Raw genomic sequence first — 18,243 nt, 5'->3', positions numbered from 1 at the left:
CAAGCCCATTGGTTTTCATCACAGCTTAAACAAAGGACAAGGATACTTTCTTTAAAAAGTTGAGCTGTACATGTACATTACTAGCGTAATGTGTAAATTCATACAGTAAATCTATTACATCTATATCCTGTCTAGGGCCAGGTTAAAAATTCCTCCTTCAAACAACCTTTGAAATATTCATGTAGACAATTAAACTTGTAAATTATCATGGTCATGTACAAATGTTGCTGAAAGATACAGTTTCCAAAATTTTATATAATAGCTAGGCATGAGTGCATGAAATCATCCACCTTTTTAATAAATCACGCAATATTTTCTGTATGTTTCGCATTTGTTCTTTGTTGCCATAATTCATGCTATGACTCTTCAATAAAAATTTCCCCAATTATTGCTTTGAAACCATGACTTATCATTTCTTGTGCAAATTTCAAACAGGCATGATTACAATTCTAGCTACCACATGCACTTGGTTTTTAAAGATCAGGACTATATGTATAACACAAATTCAATACCTCGATACTTAACTTTCACACTTACAAAAGTCTCTTTGAAGCGCAGATGTCCTATGGGACTGTAGTGAATAGATCTGAAATGATCAGCATACTGTAATTCCACAGCTATTTCACCTGACTGGCTGTTTCCCTTGATCAGTGGTGTTTCGGCTGTGACCCTCACCTGGTCACAAGTAGTATCAATCATATGGAAATGTCACAGAAATACGGATTGTTGTGTACACAGCAACTGAAGATCAACTAGTGGTGATCCACTTCTTCAATAAACTATACTTCAAAGCATTCAGCTCTCTACTCTGAATAAATAAGTTAAACAAAAGCACTAAATGCAATTAAAAATGTCGCTGAACACGTCAGTAAGCAACTACAGGGCTCTAGATCTTTGACATACATACTGATTTGGACGCACAAAACTTACAGATTCATGACATACAGGTATGTTGTTAAATAATATTCAGTAGCACCAAATGCATGTGAAGTATTTATATGTATCACAGAAGAACTGCATATTTGAAAATGTTAGCAGTTCTACAACGTAAACAGTTTGTGAAATAACCTTCCTCTGTGTGTTGTATAAAAATACATTCAACTTAATTAAACAGCAGACAAGATACACTAGCGATTTAGCTTGCAAGCAAATCTAGGGCTGCTGGCTACAGTGTTGATCACAACTGCTAATGCTGCTTAGATATATGTATATGAATATTCATAAGGTAAAGAGGAAGAGATAGAGAGAAAAGACAGGACAAGTTTCACATGCTATAGATCATTATAAAGACCTATCGTTATAAAGATCTATTTTGACAACATCATTCGAAAAGGATTAAGATTTAAATTACTATACAAAGGTGGCGGCCTAAAATTTCTCCTATTACCAAGATGCATATTTTGCCAGATTCTGAGATTTGTATTGGTCTTAGAAAAGTGGTCTGAACTTTGTTTGGAATGTAGGATGATATGACTGGGAAAATGTCATTACTAAATGTAATATTTTATGACATTTATTTGTCTCTAACAATCCAATTTTTGGGGGCAAAATTTTAGGTCATTTACTGCATGTAGTATATATCGGGTGGGCATAAAAAATGGGCCGTACTTTGATGCTGCATTGCCCCATTATCCTTAGTTCAAACCCTTTCAAAATTCAGACATTCAAATGACAGGATTTTGTTAATATACTGATCAATTTTCAAGGTCATAGCTTGAGTAGTCTGTACACAGGGTTAAAATGAAAACATACCCTCAAAATTGCACGTTTTGGTGACCCACATTGCATCACCTGTCAGGGACCTATGAGGGTTGCATGGAAAAATTCACTGAGGATGAACTAAAAGCATGCATCAAGGACTGCTGGAAAAAAATTAAAGGAAATTCGGGACTCGATCATTTCTCGGAAGAAACATTTACGCGCCAAGATGGAGGACCAATTGATCACCTTTTCAAGTAAAACAAGATAGAACATCATTTTTAAATGTCTGGAACATGCGTTTTTGACTCGATTTTGGTCCCATGAACAGAAATCTTAAAGGATGAAATTGAGCTTTGGTCTGTATACTTAGGACATAATGGCTTGTAAGTGTGTAAATTTTTAGAAGCTGACGTAAGAGGGTAACAGAAATATTGAGTGTCAAAGTACGGCCCATTCTTTTATGCCCACCTGATATAATGCTTTCATCTGATTGAATGTATGCATGTGTAGTGTCTATTAAAACAAGTTTGGTACGCCAGTAATACACAGAAAAGTAGACCCAAGAAAGACAGATAGTTCAGAAACATGTAACATCATAGAGCACTTGTTTTGCTTCAGGAGTTGTGTGAAGAGGTGGCTTGCTGACTCTGCTGCATGTACTATGTTGCTTCTACTGCTCTTTGTTTCTGCTGAAGTAGATGTTTTCCACAGATTTCTGTAGAGTGTGTAGTACCATGATCCCTAAACATGTACAATAATTGTCTGTGGCCAAATGATAATCCTCTTTCATGTGAAACGCAATAGCAAAGAACTCTGCCGCATCCTTGAACATCCCCATGTCCATGAGAGCATAGCCTACCAGAGAGTGCATGACAGGGTTGTCTCCCTTCATGACCTCCTTCATCAGGAGGAGGAGATGGTCCTCTGCCACTTTCATTTCACCCAGTGCCTTGTGTGATACCATCAGGAGGTAGTGGATGAGAGGTGTAGCTGGGAAGCTGACCTCGGACTGATAATCCACCTCATCCTGGAGAACTTCTGGCAGAGTGACCTTCTCTAGCCCACTGTAACCAATCAACTGCTCTTCATGGGCTTGCTTTAAGGCGTCTTGGAGATACATGACAGCATCGTCATAGTTTCCCTGGCTGAACAGAAAGCTGGAATACTTCACCAGAACGTTGAGATTATTCTCCAGGGCAATGGCATCCTGGAAGTTCTGCTCTGCAGCTATGGTCATCTCCAACTCCTCTTCGGCGCCTTCGCTGGTGCATGCCTTCACGTAGCACATTGTGGCCAGGTTGCCCAGAATGATGCTCATCTCGGGCCCAAGATCCCCGTGCACCTCCTGGTATATTTCCACACAGTCCTTGAATGACTGGATGGCCTGGTCTGCATCCCCAGACATAGAGTGCATGTTGCCTAGTTGATGGAGTGTCGTCACCAGATCACCCTTTATGTCATCTTCTAAAACGTCCTGAATATTGCTGACCTGTGCAAGAAGCCCGAATGCATCCTTGTACTCCTGCATGTGGAGGTGAGCATCGGCTGATCTGCTCAGTAGTTGATTGTGGAAACCCTTGTCATCCGAAGACTGGTTCAGCTCCGCGATGTTCTGATGAACGCGAATCAGCTGCAAGGCTTCTCCTTCAAAGTCTTGCAGCGCCTCGTTGTAAAACGTGAGAGCTGTCTTGTAGTCGTACTGCGCAAAGTAGCAGTCCCCCAGGACTTGTAGAACCCGCATGTACTGTCGCCTGTCCGTGTTACTGGCCACAGTCATGATGGATCTCCCAAGGGTTAAGTAGTGGATGGCCTTCTCATGAAGATTCAGGACGTTGTACGAATTCCCCAGGATGTACAGAGTCTGGCAGGCTATCCAGAGCTTCTGTCTGGGCAGATTTGTTAGGCTGTCTTTAAACAGATCAATGTACATTTCATAGGCACGGAAGCTCCATGAAATACACTTGTGGTAATGCTGGAGCTTGTAAGTGGCTAATCCCAGCAGAGACAAAAGGAGGGCCATTTTGTAAGGGTACTCTCCCCTGAATGCGTGCTTCAGCATACGGTATGCACACTCGAAAACCATGGCAGCTTTTGGGTAGAGATGTAACATGAAACTGGTAGTGCCAAGCATGCAGAGGACGTGACCATGCTGTATTAGGGCACTCCTCCCGCTTGTCACACGGAAGAGTGTCTGAGCTTTCTCGTAGCAGAACAGAGCTTCATTGTACTCCTGTTGTATGAAGTGCGAATCCCCAAGCCTGGTGATGGCACGGGCATACACGGTACTGTTCAGAACATCGCACAATGGCAGATTCTCAAGGATGTCAATGGCCTCCTCATAACACCATATGGCTTCCTGAGTGCTCGAACAGTAGCTCTGGCTCATCTCTTTGCTTGGTGAATTGCACTTGCTCTCCTCTGGGTCATTGTTGCTCTTAGACGTAAGTGGGACATCAGCAAGAGATTCCTTGTCAAAAGCCTCTCGTATGACATCAATAACATGATCAAATATGGACTCCGAATCCCATTTCTCAATGGTATGACTGTCCCCAATTTCTACTAGCGCCAAGGCAATGTCTCCGTTAGAGGCCTCATCGCCCACTTCCCTGTATGAGCGAATGGCTGTTTGTAGCAGTTGGATGCCAGAGCTAATATCGCCTAGTTTAATCTTCAGCATCCCTAGTTTCTTGACAGTCTGGGCATACAGCACCACCATACCTTTTGTTCCATCCTGAATGAACTCTAGAATTTCTCTGCTCTGTTCATACAGGGCTTCCCCTTTCACACATTCTCCTTCTCCGACCAGTTTTTCTGCAAGTTTACTTATCAGTTTGGCTAGGGTGAGGCTCACTGTACAGGCATGTAGAGGAGACACTGTCTGAAGCTCTACAGCCTCATCTCTGATTCCTGATTCCTGAACATTATCCTTGCATCCTTCATCAGACTGCTGTTCAGATGGCACGTCTAATTCTTGAGTTATATCATTACATCCTTCATCAGGTTTTGTTTCGGATTGTGCAGTAGCCTTGTCTTTATCACAATCCTCCGGATCCTTATTCAGTAGGTCAGAAATTTCAGAGTTCAATGAAAACAGCTGCTCCACGATTCGCGCTGAATCCTTACTTCGGAGACGGTCTTGGCAGTATTCTTGAAATTTCACCATCCATTGGAGTCCCCCAGGAAAAGCATTATTTTCCGATGACAAGTGTTCCACAGAGGCATTCCTCTGGAACTGTACCCCAGGGAAGACATGCTGAAGTGGGGTGCTGCTCAGGGGAAAGTTGAATTCTCCCGTTGGCGTTGTGGGTGCAGAGAGTGAAAAGAACATCTGACGTTGAAGAGAAGCTTTGTCACTCTGGATGTATGTGTACATGGACTTAACAAAGTTCTCCTCTGCAGGTTTCATTTTTTTAAGCGCACAATTGTGCTGCTCTTGATACCAGGTGATCATTTGGTTGTTGCCCTCACTCTGCAGTGCTTCACTGCACAGCTGAACAGCATACTGCAGAAGTGCAATGTTGTGCGCTTGCAGCCACTGACTCTCCATTGGATTCCCACGTGTCATACGACTTTTCCGTAAGCAGATCTCAGCCAGACCCATCATCACCTTCACTGTTGACTGTTTGCCTTCCTCAGAAGTTTCATCCAGGTCTTTGAACACGTTCAGGAACATTGTTTCCGCATCATTGAGCTTGAAACTGGCCAGAAGCTCATAAGCGTTGTCCACGGAATCATCCAGATGGCTGTCTGATTCTGGGCTCTGATAAAACGTTTCGTTATCTGAGCGGACATTGGTTTCTGATTCAACATTGTCTGGGGTGCAGTTCACATAGATCACCTCAGTGTCATACACAATCAGTTCATCATCCTGCAATAGTTAAAGAGAAGGCTATACGAACTGAGTATCTACATGACTGGTAAGGTCTGGACTTCAGTATGAAATTTGGCTTCAAATGTATAATAAATATAATTAAACATACAATGTACAGTGCAACCTACTCCAAGAACAACTGGTTTTGGTGGTTTGTGCTAGGTTTCCTACACACATAAAGCCAACTGCCATAGTTTAATTGAATTTCTTTTCAATATGGAATATATGACAATATTTTAAAACGCCAATTGAATATATAATGTTTGAGTATATTCCACTATTTCCCGTTAAGAACACTTCATATTTTAATAATAATCTGTGGACTTATTCAGAGCAGATGTCATATATATTACAAGTGGAGTTTCAGGGAGGTAGCGTGGTGTCAAAGTTGTGGAGTTTGGGTGGATGTGTTGAGAACATCTTTTAATTTACTTATTTATTTATTTGATTGGTGTTTTACACTGTACTCAAGAATTTTTCACTTATACGACGGCTGCCAGCATTATGGTGGGAGGAAACCGGGCAGAGCCCGGGGGAAACCCACGACCATCTGCAGGTTGCTGCCAGACCTTCCCACGTACGGCCGAAGAGGAAGCCAGCATGAGCTGGACTTGAACTCACAGCCATTGCATTGGTAAGAGATTTCTGGGTCATCACGCTGCGCTAGCTCACTAACCAACTGAGCCACGGAGGCCCCAGAACATCTTTTAAGGATTAGTAACTAGATTTAGGAACCTAATTATACTCTATTTGTTTGATACCATGGTTAAAAACTTCTTTGATCATAGTATTTGCTGAAGGAGAAATGCTGTAAAGACTCTAACTCCAGTAAAAACAAAAAAAAATCTGCCCTGGCTAATCTTCATTCAGCGAGTAGATATCAACCATACCCTGACTTAACAAGTGTTACATATATATACATGTAACTTCAGCTGAATGTCTGACTTACTGCAGAAGTGTTGGCTTGCCACTTGTCACCCTGGTCAGTGTTTCTTACAGATGAGCTGTAGAGATTCTCACGGTCAGTGCTGGACACATTTGAGCAGAAACTCTTGTATTTCGCAGGCACAAAGGTCTTCCTGGTTCTCCATAAGGAGGAGACTCCAGTGTATGAGTGGACAGGAAGCTTGCTGTGGACGCTCCAGTCATAGTCTCGGCGCGGAGGGATGAGGGAGACAGGGTCTGCAAAAATAACAACATATGATTTTCAGTCGTGGCGTGAATTATTCATTTGCTTCTGCTGACATCATTGTGAATTTCTGTACTATTGACTCATTAAGTCTATACTCCAGGGTATTTCCAAACACATTGGCTCGTATCAGAGTTCGGACCAAATGAACATGCATTGTCTTGTCCAAACCAGGGTTGCCTGTTGATAATTTGATGTGCACTGTGGACTTTCAACAGAATACCACAAAAGCAACTTTTGATATAAGCACTCAACATCTAATTAAAATTGTCTCTTTCCTTAGAAAATGAAGTGTTAGACTTAAAGTTTCAGATGTAAATTCAAGTTCAAATAAGTGCTGTCATCCAGAGAAAAAATCTTTGCTTTTCACTTTAAAAAGCACTTAAATTTGGTAGCAAGGCTACCAAAGATTTGATTGGTGTTTTAGGCCGTACTCAAGAATATTTCATTTATACAACGGCGGACATTATTATGGTGGGTGGAAACCGGGCAGAGCCCGGGGGAAACCCATGACCATTCGCAGGTTACTGGCAGACCTTCCCACGTACGACCGGAGAGGAAGCCAGTATGAACTGGACTTGAACTCACAGCGACTGCATTGGTGAGAGGCTTCTGGGTCACTACGCTGCGCTAGGGCGCTAAATGACTGAGCCACGGAGGCCCCCAGCTACGAAAGAGCTCGCCTGTAGAGATACATGCAAAACTTGAGCTCAAGTCCTAAATTCGTGAATTTTGTAATTTACAGTAATTTGCATGCCGCAGAGAATCAGCGCTAGAATATCCTCCTTGTGTCATTGTGCTTTATATGCATGTTAAACTTCAGGTCAATACTTCCACCCCTAACAATCTGTTTAACATTAATTCACAACACTCTTAGTCAGGAATCAATGATGGAACATCCCCCTCGTGCTATTGTGCCTTACATGCGTGCATACCCTGAGCTCAATAAATGCAGTAGTCATTGAGATACCACCTCAAACAATTTGTTTAACACTGATTCTAATACACAATACATTATGTCAGGAATTCAGTAATTTACAGTATTCGATATGCACACCCAATCAACGAATCTATGATGTGTATCAAATCAACGGTGGACTATCACCCTTGTCCTATTGTGCTCTACATGTGTGCAAACCCTGAGCTCAATACCTGCAGTACTTTTTAAGATACAACCCCAAATGTAACATTTTGTGTACATTGCCCCATATTGTGGCTTTTACCAGAGGTGATGCATACTTGTTCTTAATTTCTGAACTGGCCGATGGGGGCCTTAGGAAAGATGTAGTTTTGATGACCCAAGAAGAAAGCTGTGAGGCTTTTTAATACTGTGTTAAGATTACAAAATAATACCATGAAAGGGACATAACTCTGCACAATGCTTTATTTCAGGAACTATGTATTGTTTGTGTTCCAGCATCTGGAGTTTTAGAAACATTTATATATCAGGCATGAAGAGAAACAATGTATTAAATTGTTGTAGTCACACGCTGGCTACTCCTGTAATTTGGTGCACTGCTTATTCTTAAAATTTATTAATTTCCTGGATTAAATTTTATCAGAAATTCAAGCTGTGTAGAGTTCACATTGTCAGATTCCATATATAGTCATAATTCACTGTTTAGTCTTGATCATGGTCACTTAAAACATAAAACAAGAGAATTGGAAATATATGTAAGTGTAATAATTCTTCAAACTGAATTCTACTTCAGTTTAAATCCAGGCTACATGTAGATAATAATGAAGGCTGACCAATGTGGGACCATCATTTTGATATTAAAGGCTGTGTTCCTACTAATGAATATGATTATGAAAATATTGCTACTGCTTCATTAATTAATTAATCAATCAGTTTCATTAATTAATAGCAATACTTTCTACCACTAAATTCACACACCTGACATCTAGCATGATGATAACATTTTAGATATTAAAAAAAAATGAGTTTAAACCCACCCATGCATGCAATGATATAATACAGTATTAAATATAGAAACATGATAACCAGCTTAATGGATTCTATGCTGATCTGAAAATATATCAAGTGTGTACACTTCTTTTCAGTTTCATCTTTTACACCATTTTCAGCAGCACTGATGACCTGAGATTTAACACAGACAGACTATCTGAGAAAAGACTAACTGCACAAAGTAATGTCTGTCTTCTGTGAGAAACTAAGAGACTAAACTCCTCTGTTACAAAATTGCACATGAAATACAGTAGTAATGAATTTTTGTTCGTAGAAACTATATTAGTAACTCAACAAATTTTTAAGCCAACAATGATAGTGGCTGAGGCATTTTGTCTTAACATACACTGTAATAACTCCAAATTAAAATAAAATCAAACAAGCTTGGTCAAATTTACAACACTTACCGATTCCAAATTCTTTGAATGTTTCCCAGGAAACAGATTTTGGATCCTTTATGATCCTTTCAATTGTGTCCTCTTCTCCTAGATTTGGTGGCATTTTAGTAATTTTTTAGCTCTTCTACCAGTAAATAAGTTTTTGCCAGGAAACAAATATGTTATCTTTTCTCTGTGTTATCCAACAGCATTTACTGGGTAGAAAAATCAAGGCTTCCCAGTTTTAAGTCCATTAAAATCCAGCTGAATTTAAGTCTTCTGATGATCTATATTACAGCTACTGGAGCAGTTAATTGGTCTATGACCTGATAATAACTGTTCTTCACTTAATTACCAGATTCTCTTATATATATGCCCAGCACAAACTTTTCAAAAACTTTTGAATCAAAGCAAAAACATTTTCAACTAATCAAAACACAGCAAATTCAAATTCATGTTTTGTCTAGTTCTGTTAAAGTTCCCGCTGCCTTCATGAACTGAACAGGTTTTAGCCCAGACAGAGGAAAACTTCACTGATAGATGCATGACCTGGGGCTATACATTGTAGGTGTACTTATGGTAAAGTCAGTTTAACCTGAGCCTCGCTTTAAGTTCATTGGTGCACATAAAGTCGGTTATGACAACCGACCAGTAGAAATGGGTCAACTTTAAATATGTCGCTATCAGCTGACTCTAACTAGGTCACTGGTAAGCCACATGTATGGCCAGGTAGGCTACGTTAAACTGCACCCTGCTGTATTCAATTTCCTGTCATCCGGCAATTACACCTCTGTTTACTCATCTTTAAGGTCGTATAAACCCATTGCTGGATATTTGAACATATGAGTGATTTAATGGTAACTTCCTGTCTGTCCCCAATGAACATACATTTGTATCAATTTTCTGCACAATCCCCTTTCCAGGCACAGCGCACTTTCCATGTTTCTGATAAAGTAAACTAATTCGACTCAATCCACTATCTACAGAATCAATTTTCTAAATATGGACCTACTTTTCACACAAATCCACGTGAAACTGCTAAAGTTACCATGTATACAGTGTTCAAGTATTCTAACTGTGCTACCTATATGGTGATTTCTTCTGTAAGTCATTAAATTTTTCAAGACATATCTGGCTCTAGTGTCTTTCAGTTCAGATAAAATCTGAAGCTTGGAAATAAATTCTGGATAGACGTCTGAATTTAAGTATTTCACAGGTTTTCAGGTGTTTACAATGACTGCTCTTTAGGCCACACCAAATTAAATGTTTGTTTTATGGGCAGAATTAATCTCTCTTTAATGTATGGGAAGAATACAAAAAAAAGCTGAAAAATCTCTTCTCATTTGTGGGAAATGTGGACTGTCCCAGCAATTACTTATGCTGAAGACATACATGTATTCATGCGATCAGACAGCCTTTACTAAATGGAAAATCTTACTGAACATTAATATCAGACAAAATAAAAAGCTGAAGTTTAAATTTTATTTTCATTGGCTTTTTTGGGGGGGATTTTTTATTGTCATCTCACCCGTAAAACACAAACTAAAAGTGGTGTTGCCTTAATGCAGCGTTGGTCTTGTTGTGTTGAGATTAGGTTGAACTAAGAAAATACGCTGTTTCAGTGTCATTTTTGATTTAGGGTCGTATCTTTGGCTGTCACTAATAACAATCTGCTAACAAAATTATTGCACTTGTCCAAAAAATTCGCCCAAAACACCCCTTTTAGAAGCAAATGATATAATGTTATAATATGCTACTTTTGGTGCAGAACGTTACATGTTTTCAGTACAATATCATTCTACATGTAACTGGTTTGCAACCGAACCACAAACACCATGGAACCCACACAATCAGGCAAATAATTCAACTTACTGATGGATAAAATTCTGTAAAAAAGCCAGTATTTTGTTAGTAGTATAATTTCACATTCTAAAGTGCAAAAATGGCAGACTGAAATATCACCATATACCTGTATTTTGCGTTGTAAAAACTAGTTAGGGATCCCGTTCTCCCGAACGGGATCCCTATTGTAATCGTTCTGTTTTTTCTTATTATTATTATTATTATTATTATTATTATTATTATTTTTTTTTCACCGACTTTGTTAGCAAGGAAACTTTTTCACTGTTCAACATACAGGTTCCAAATTTCGCACACATATTCTGGCGGTCAATATCTCGGGACAAATTCTCCACTTTTTTGCTATGTCACGTGGTTCGGCCGCCATATTGGATTTTGTGTAAAACTTTTAAAAATCTTCTTCTCCAGAACCACTGAACCGATAGTTTTCAAATTTGACATGCAGCTAGTAAGTCACGAGTTCTTTAAAGTTTGCGAAAATGGTTCACTTCCGGTCAAAACTCTGGAAGTTCGCTATTGGTCGAATTTGTGACGTCACAAAAAGTTCTCAAAGTTCAATTGTTCTGAACATATTCTGATGTATCTTGAGCTGCTAATTCCGAATCTGCTTGTATTTTTTGCATATCTATGTAACTTTTTGAGATATTAGCAAAAAAACTCAAAAAAGTTACGTAACTTGAATGACCTGTAACTCGAGAACTATGACAGCTAGAAATGTGCAACCTGCACGAAATTGTAGCCCAAGACATGCTCTTTCGAACATTCGTCAATGGATTTGAGCTGCGATCGATAGATTTTTCGCTAGAAGCGTTTAAATGACAACACCGTTTTTTGTTTGGAAAAATGTGGAAATCCCATTGCTTTAACATGGAGTTAGATGGGGACTGGACTGGGTTTGTAGTATTTGACCTGATGCTTTCGGCTACACTGTCCGTGATTTCCCGAAACGGTTGTAGGATGACATTGATTCCAGTTCCCATCTAACTCCAGTACTCTATTAGAAGGCGTAGAGATCTAACTACAACAGCAAATGACATGGACCTGTAAAAGTTAGCTTTGTTTTGCGCAGACCTCGTGCTCTTTACTATACGTTAAACAGTTCAGGGTGATTGACAGATATGGACATGTGCCGTGGTCCAAGTGCTGACTTTCTAACGATGGCCAAGCTATCAGTGGAGCTGTGAGTCTGTACAAACTTTGTGTTGCACTAGTCGTGTTTTGCATTATTTCTTACAATTAATGGCTAAGTCTGCCAAGGAACGACCGTTTTTCACTGGGCATAGCGTAGTATCATCAAGGTCGCCGATCTATTCGAGGGATTGCAAATGACCGGCCGACTGCCTCAGTGACAAACGGTGTAAGGTCGCATAGAAACTTTGAAAGCCGTGTATGTGGAACATGGGTCCTTCGAACAGATCATGAAGGGGAAAACGTCATCGATCAGATCCGGGATCCCGGCCTAGGATCTGCTATTCGCAGATCCATTCTAGTTGTATTTATTATTATTCAGAGAGATTTTTTATTTAAAATTGCATAGATGATTTGTATAACTGTAATGGCAGGTGCTTATAGGGAATGACCACGGTATAGGCTTTATTAGCCATGTAATTTGTGAATTATAATTCCGTAATGTGTATATGGAGTTTGGAGTAATTAAATTACACTATGCATGTAGACTGCTACATACATGTACACAGGTAAGCTATATTTTGTAGTAGATCAGAAAACTCAATATATAGGATCCGAGTCTGTCAAAGACCACCAGATGATACACAGCTTCAGCACAGCTGCTGGGCACTGCCTTTAATCATCATTAGTAAATGAAACTCAATTCCCCAGAGGCCTTAAAGTCTGCCAGTATATAAGGCAAATAAGAAAAAAAAGAGAATATACTTGTTATGCCCGATAGAGCTGTAACACACATGAAAATTAAAAGCAATAGCTACATGTAGACTGCCATGTATGATGAAACAGCACCTGGTGGTGCTATTGGTTGAGTTTTATTTATTAAGATGAGGAACGAAACCTGACAAAAATCTGACTACGCAGGAGCAGGATTTGATATTGCAGTCTCATTGTTTAGGGGTGGATAATGGACCTTTGATGCTTCAGGCCTAAGAAGCCAACAAAAAGCTCTTCTGGATACAAAGCAAAAATTTAAAAGTATACACCCTACTGCACAAGTTTTAAATGTGGCCAACATGAAATTTTCAAGTACTGAATTATAATCTGCAGCTGTTTTTTTTTGTGGTGAGCGTGAATATGACATTAAGTTCTGTGAACTGTCAGTGATTTTGTTTCCAGTAGATCACCAGTGCTGAGGCATGGCAAAAGACTGAGGCTTTTTTTCAGGTGTCCTTAATACATTATGCAGTGAGGCAGCACTATATCTCAATGTATGCAAATATTACAAGGATATACTGATGTAGCCTGAATGAAACACTGTCAAGTCAAGTGGCAGTCTAATCGGACGGCTGTGTAAATTGAACAGAATCAAACTTTACATAAATATGGTATTGAATGACCCCAAATTTTTGCCAATTTTTAATGTAATTTTCAGTTGGCTCTAAAAGCAACTTCTGGAGGCAAAATTTTAGATTATTAGGGTATGTTAGAGTTACAGCACTATCCAGGAGCATTTTGTCGCTGTTCACACTCACACAGACACAATAAAACTTAATTTAGCTGGGTCAAATGCATGAGTGTTCTCATTGTTAAATTACCTATCTTGAGGCTCACTCAACCACGAAAAACAGCCCATGACAATCACCCAACTTTACAGAAACTGACACTTTTCTCATCGGGCTACAGCCAAGTCCGGGTTCTTTGCAGTATACGCTGGATATGTGTGTAAAACTGAACAATTTTAGCTCCTTACCATTATACTGGAAAATAATCATTCAAGTTTCTCTCTGTAATTCTTATAACTACAATGTTCACACTAGGCTTACATGCATATCCTAACTGGTATACAAGTACAAAATGACTAAGACGTACCCTGCGTGAACTGGGCCGGCAAAGCTACCTTCAAATTTAAAACAAAATAAACAAATTTCAGTCTACACTCTATCAGGATAATGTTCGTCCAGAAATTGTTCAGATAATGTTCGTCCAGTAATCATTCAGATAATGTTCGTCCAGAAATCGTTCAGATAATGTTCGTACAGAAATCGTTCAGATAATGTTCGTCCAGAAATCGTTCAGATAATGTTCGTATAGAAATCGTTCAGATAATGTTCGTCCAGAAATCGTTCAGATAATGTTCGTACCTACTGTAATTCTTCAACCGCTTCACATGTTTGGAAGATGTTTGTTCAAGCAAATTCTGAAGGCATTATTCTGTGTTTGCTGACAAAATTACACTATTTGTGAAGCTCCTATAACTGACCAATCCTACCAATGTAGTTTTGTTTCCAAAATCAATTTAAAATGTGCATAAATTGTACTGAAAGTTGCTCTTTTATATGTGAAAAGGTTGAGGAATAAGGGTAACCAAAAACATGCAAAAAATTGTGGAATTATAGTAGCTAAATGTATTTACCACACTGACACCACATATGATTAATGGCATATAAAAATATTGTTCATGTACAGTGACCATTGTGCATATTTGTATAGAAGTGTAAGGCTATGGGCATATTTAAAGGTATTGTGTGACTGACCATGAATTAGTGTCAAATCACAGAGGTCCACACCTGGATGATCCTAGTTCATAGGACAACAACCTTCATTGTGACTGACAACAGGTCATATGCCAGACTACACCTGTCACAATGACAGCAGATATACACTGGACCTGAGGATCTGCTATCAGCTCAGCTGATTGAATGATATACGCACTAAAATATCTTTTAACCCTTAAAATAGGCTTACGTACTCACTTTTTTATATATGTATGGTACACCAATTAAAGCCAAAAAACAGATGCTTTTTACACATAGATATGATTTGAAGAATGTGCACGTATAAACACAAGTAGGCTACATGTTTGTACTGAAAGTATTCATGGATACATGTTCTGAAGATATTAATACTGAATAGTAATACAACATACAAATAATACAAACCCAGTCATAAATGTTTTAAGCCGTTACCTAATATTGTTTACAACGAAACTATGCAGTAGAAGCTTTTTTTAAACAGATTATATATATTTTCTTTTGGAAACAGTAGAAATGTCATATAGTGGACACTTCTGCTGACATTTTGTCAGACTTGTACTCTTTTTCTCAACATATGATAACACCACTGGACAGCCATTCTATGAGTGGATATTGATTTACCTTGGGTTAATTCGACGGCAGGCCTGCATTCCTACCTTATCAGCACCAATACCTTCCAACTGATCGAATAAGCTTTGCAGCACACAGGCATTGATCATGTCCAACGGTTAGTTTTACGTGCATCAGCGTTTATATAACGTGCATATCTCTACATGCTTGTATGTGGATATATGCTGCAATGAATGTTTACCTTTAAATAATTTAGAATGGAAGCATCGTTAAAGACTGCCAGCTGCCAAACATAAAACACAAACAAATGTAAATGTATTTGTTAATGTTATTGTATTACATCAGCCTACCCACCCGGGTACCAGTATCCTAGTGACTTGCGCCTTCGGTCAGGGGTGAAGATGTCCCCCGGTCTTCGGGCTGCCATTGTGCCTCTGTCCGCCTTCACCGAGTAGCTCTGACGCGGCAGATTACAGCATCGACTCGCCAATACTGCCTTGCAACATCATCATTTCTTGTCTCCTCATCCCTGGACGTTTTAACCTGCGAGGATTCCTTTGATCTCCACAAAAGCCGTTTTCCCAAACTCACCGAGTGTTCTCGCAGACATTACTCTACGCGTATATCAGACATACGCCAAGGTCATCGCCTTAAGCTCTTGCTGTCGCCATCCGTATTCTGAGACGCGGTAGCGAGATAGGCTTGGGATCTGCATGGTATCTCTTGCGTGCAGCTCGATGTTGGCACCTCGCCGGTCGCGCCATCAGAGACGGTATTAATTTTGCAAATGCATCATGTGACCTGACCCACGTGATGTCAACAGCGATGCAGAGCGGCGGAGTTCTGATGGGTGATCTTTGGCAGTACTGGTATTACTGACGAATTTACTCATGCTAAATACATAGAGGCTACACGTTTGGCAAACAGTTCCAATTTTCAATGGCGCTTCAATTTTCTGTCTACGCTTGAAGGGACCCATTATGTAAATATGCGAAGAGTTTACAGCGTTTTATTAGAAGACAACTCTTCTACCAGACAAAAAGTCTCCCATATTCTCTTTTAAGCTCCGTCACCATTCTCCGTGAATGCGTCTTTATGACAGTGGGTTTAATTACGCGCTACAACTGGAGAGGGACGTCTTTTCTGTCCGCCGTTTTCCTTCATTCCTTAACTGTCACACAAGCGACGTTATACGAGTCCAATGAATAGACGAAATATAATATACGTACACTTATAATTGTTGCAGCCTGGAGTAGATAATTCTACAGTCCCTTTAGACCTAACAGCGTGTAATTATGGGGATAACCCACAGCACTCCCCACCACCAACACCCCAACCCCTACTCCCCAACGATCTTTATGTATGTGTTGGAATTACGGCGACGAGCTGTTCACGCGAACAAATATAAAACCCTTCCTTTCAAGAAACGATGTCAACCGTGTGACTGATTTTGCTTTTAGTTAACAAACCTGTTCGGAGATTCTAGGCCCCAAAACTCTATATGGTCTATATGAAAACATTTTACTGAAGTTTTCAAAAAAGACAGGTTTTCTTAAGGTAAGCCTTTTCTGGCACACAGAGGCTGTGAGTGTCCCTGCTGTGGGAGGTATACGTTCATGAAGATTATTTTCCGTAACTTTCATAACGTTGATCGAAAGACAGCTATTCTTTTATGCAGAAATTATAACATTTATTTATTTGATTTGTGTTGTACGCCCCCCTCAACGATATTTTACTGATGTATGTGTCGACGGCGGCTACATAGCTAGGTTTATAGGTGGAGGAAGACAGGGCAAGGATGCAGACGAAGTTGTCTACAACAGGTATAACGCATTCCCAACCAAGTCTCATGGGAACGTACCCACAGGCACACTTTAAGGCCCATTTAAAAAGTTTGAGCCAATGTCATCATGTTGTAATCACATAAGAGATGGGCTAACTGACAGACGAAAAGTTTGATGTTTGCAGGCAGGCAAAAACAAAAAGCATTTCCAAGTAAGGATACAAACAGGCACCAGTTAGTAAACCAAACGTGAGAGCAATCCAAATGCCTGACAGAAGTGGCATAGAAGCGATTGGTCGCATGCAAGTATAAAGCAAAAAGACAATCCCAAGAGAAAGTTTCATGCCAAGATAACAAAATGCCAAATCTGAGAACCATTCAAGCATGTATACAGTAAAGATATCAAGATGTGGGAACCGAATTCCACATTGACTATATCGGACAGATGAACGCTTGTGCGCAGACAGGCAAAAAGTAATTCCATACCAGCTAGGTTAATGTCTCATGCCAGGGAACCAACAAGCTGAATTCGGTAGCAATCCAAACATACATGAAGTCGAGATATCATTGGGAAAACAAATACTGAATGGACTAACTGACGGAGGAACGGTGGGCGCAAAACAGTCCAAAGAAATTTTGGTTTCATGTCAGGGTAAACACGGACCAAATTTGGGTTTAGCCCAAAATTTTTTAGCTAATCTATATCATTGGGAAACCAGTACCACCTTGCACACAAACGGTGGGGTTGCAGGCAGACAAAAGACACTGCCAAACCGATGTATACCAACAGGCCAAATCTGGTACCAGTCCGAAAATTTTTACGGGCGTGACTGACGATGGCTGACGATAAAGCAATGGCTTGCCACAACCGTCAAGCACTGAAGTGGCGTGTTCGAATCAACTTATAGCTCTCGCTGTTTCGGCTGCGGGGTTAATTCAGGAGATTAGTCAGGTAACAGGCGAACACTGGTGGTTTACTTCGGGCATTTCGTCTTCCTCTACCCACAAACCAGATCGCCGTCATGCGTATTGCTGAGTGACAAATTATGTGGTGTTAAACGCCAATCAATCAATGAATCAATCCCAAAAGTTTTAGCTAAAATATAATGCGGAAACCAAATACCGGTCGGGGTAATATACAGGTGAACGGTTGAGCATAGGAAATACAGGAATGAACAGGAATACCGGAATGCCTATGTAAATGAAAGACCATACGGGTTGGACTGGGTCAGATTAATAAAACAATACCAAACAAGACTGC

General features: G+C 39.9%; 1 protein-coding gene across 1 annotated transcript; it reads right to left on the bottom strand.

Annotated features, from left to right (window-relative positions):
- Window positions 1-967: 967 nt before the first annotated feature.
- LOC135472640 (uncharacterized) lies at window positions 968-9,259 on the bottom strand. Its single transcript, XM_064752243.1, has 3 exons — window positions 9,138-9,259; window positions 6,522-6,754; window positions 968-5,569 (listed from the first exon to the last, which is right to left on the bottom strand). The coding sequence occupies exons 1-3, from the start codon at window positions 9,229-9,231 to the stop codon at window positions 2,372-2,374; spliced, it is 3,525 nt and encodes a 1,174-aa protein (XP_064608313.1). The 5' UTR covers window positions 9,232-9,259; the 3' UTR covers window positions 968-2,371.
- Window positions 9,260-18,243: the final 8,984 nt, after the last annotated feature.

The sequence above is a fragment of the Liolophura sinensis genome, chromosome 8 (genome assembly GCF_032854445.1).
Source record: "Liolophura sinensis isolate JHLJ2023 chromosome 8, CUHK_Ljap_v2, whole genome shotgun sequence".
Taxonomy (NCBI): domain Eukaryota; kingdom Metazoa; phylum Mollusca; class Polyplacophora; order Chitonida; family Chitonidae; genus Liolophura; species Liolophura sinensis.
Note: the sequence above shows the minus strand (reverse complement) of the source record. Positions and strands in the feature narration are given on the sequence as shown.

Coding starts and splice junctions, on each gene's coding strand:
- LOC135472640 (XM_064752243.1), bottom strand. CDS start 9,231: ATGCCACCAAATCTAGGAGAAGAGGACACAATTGAAAGGATCATAAAG. Junction 6,755..9,137: donor ATTCAAAGAATTTGGAATCG/GTAAGTGTTGTA, acceptor TTATTTTTGCAG/ACCCTGTCTCCCTCATCCCT. Junction 5,570..6,521: donor GGCAAGCCAACACTTCTGCA/GTAAGTCAGACA, acceptor TAACTATTGCAG/GATGATGAACTGATTGTGTA.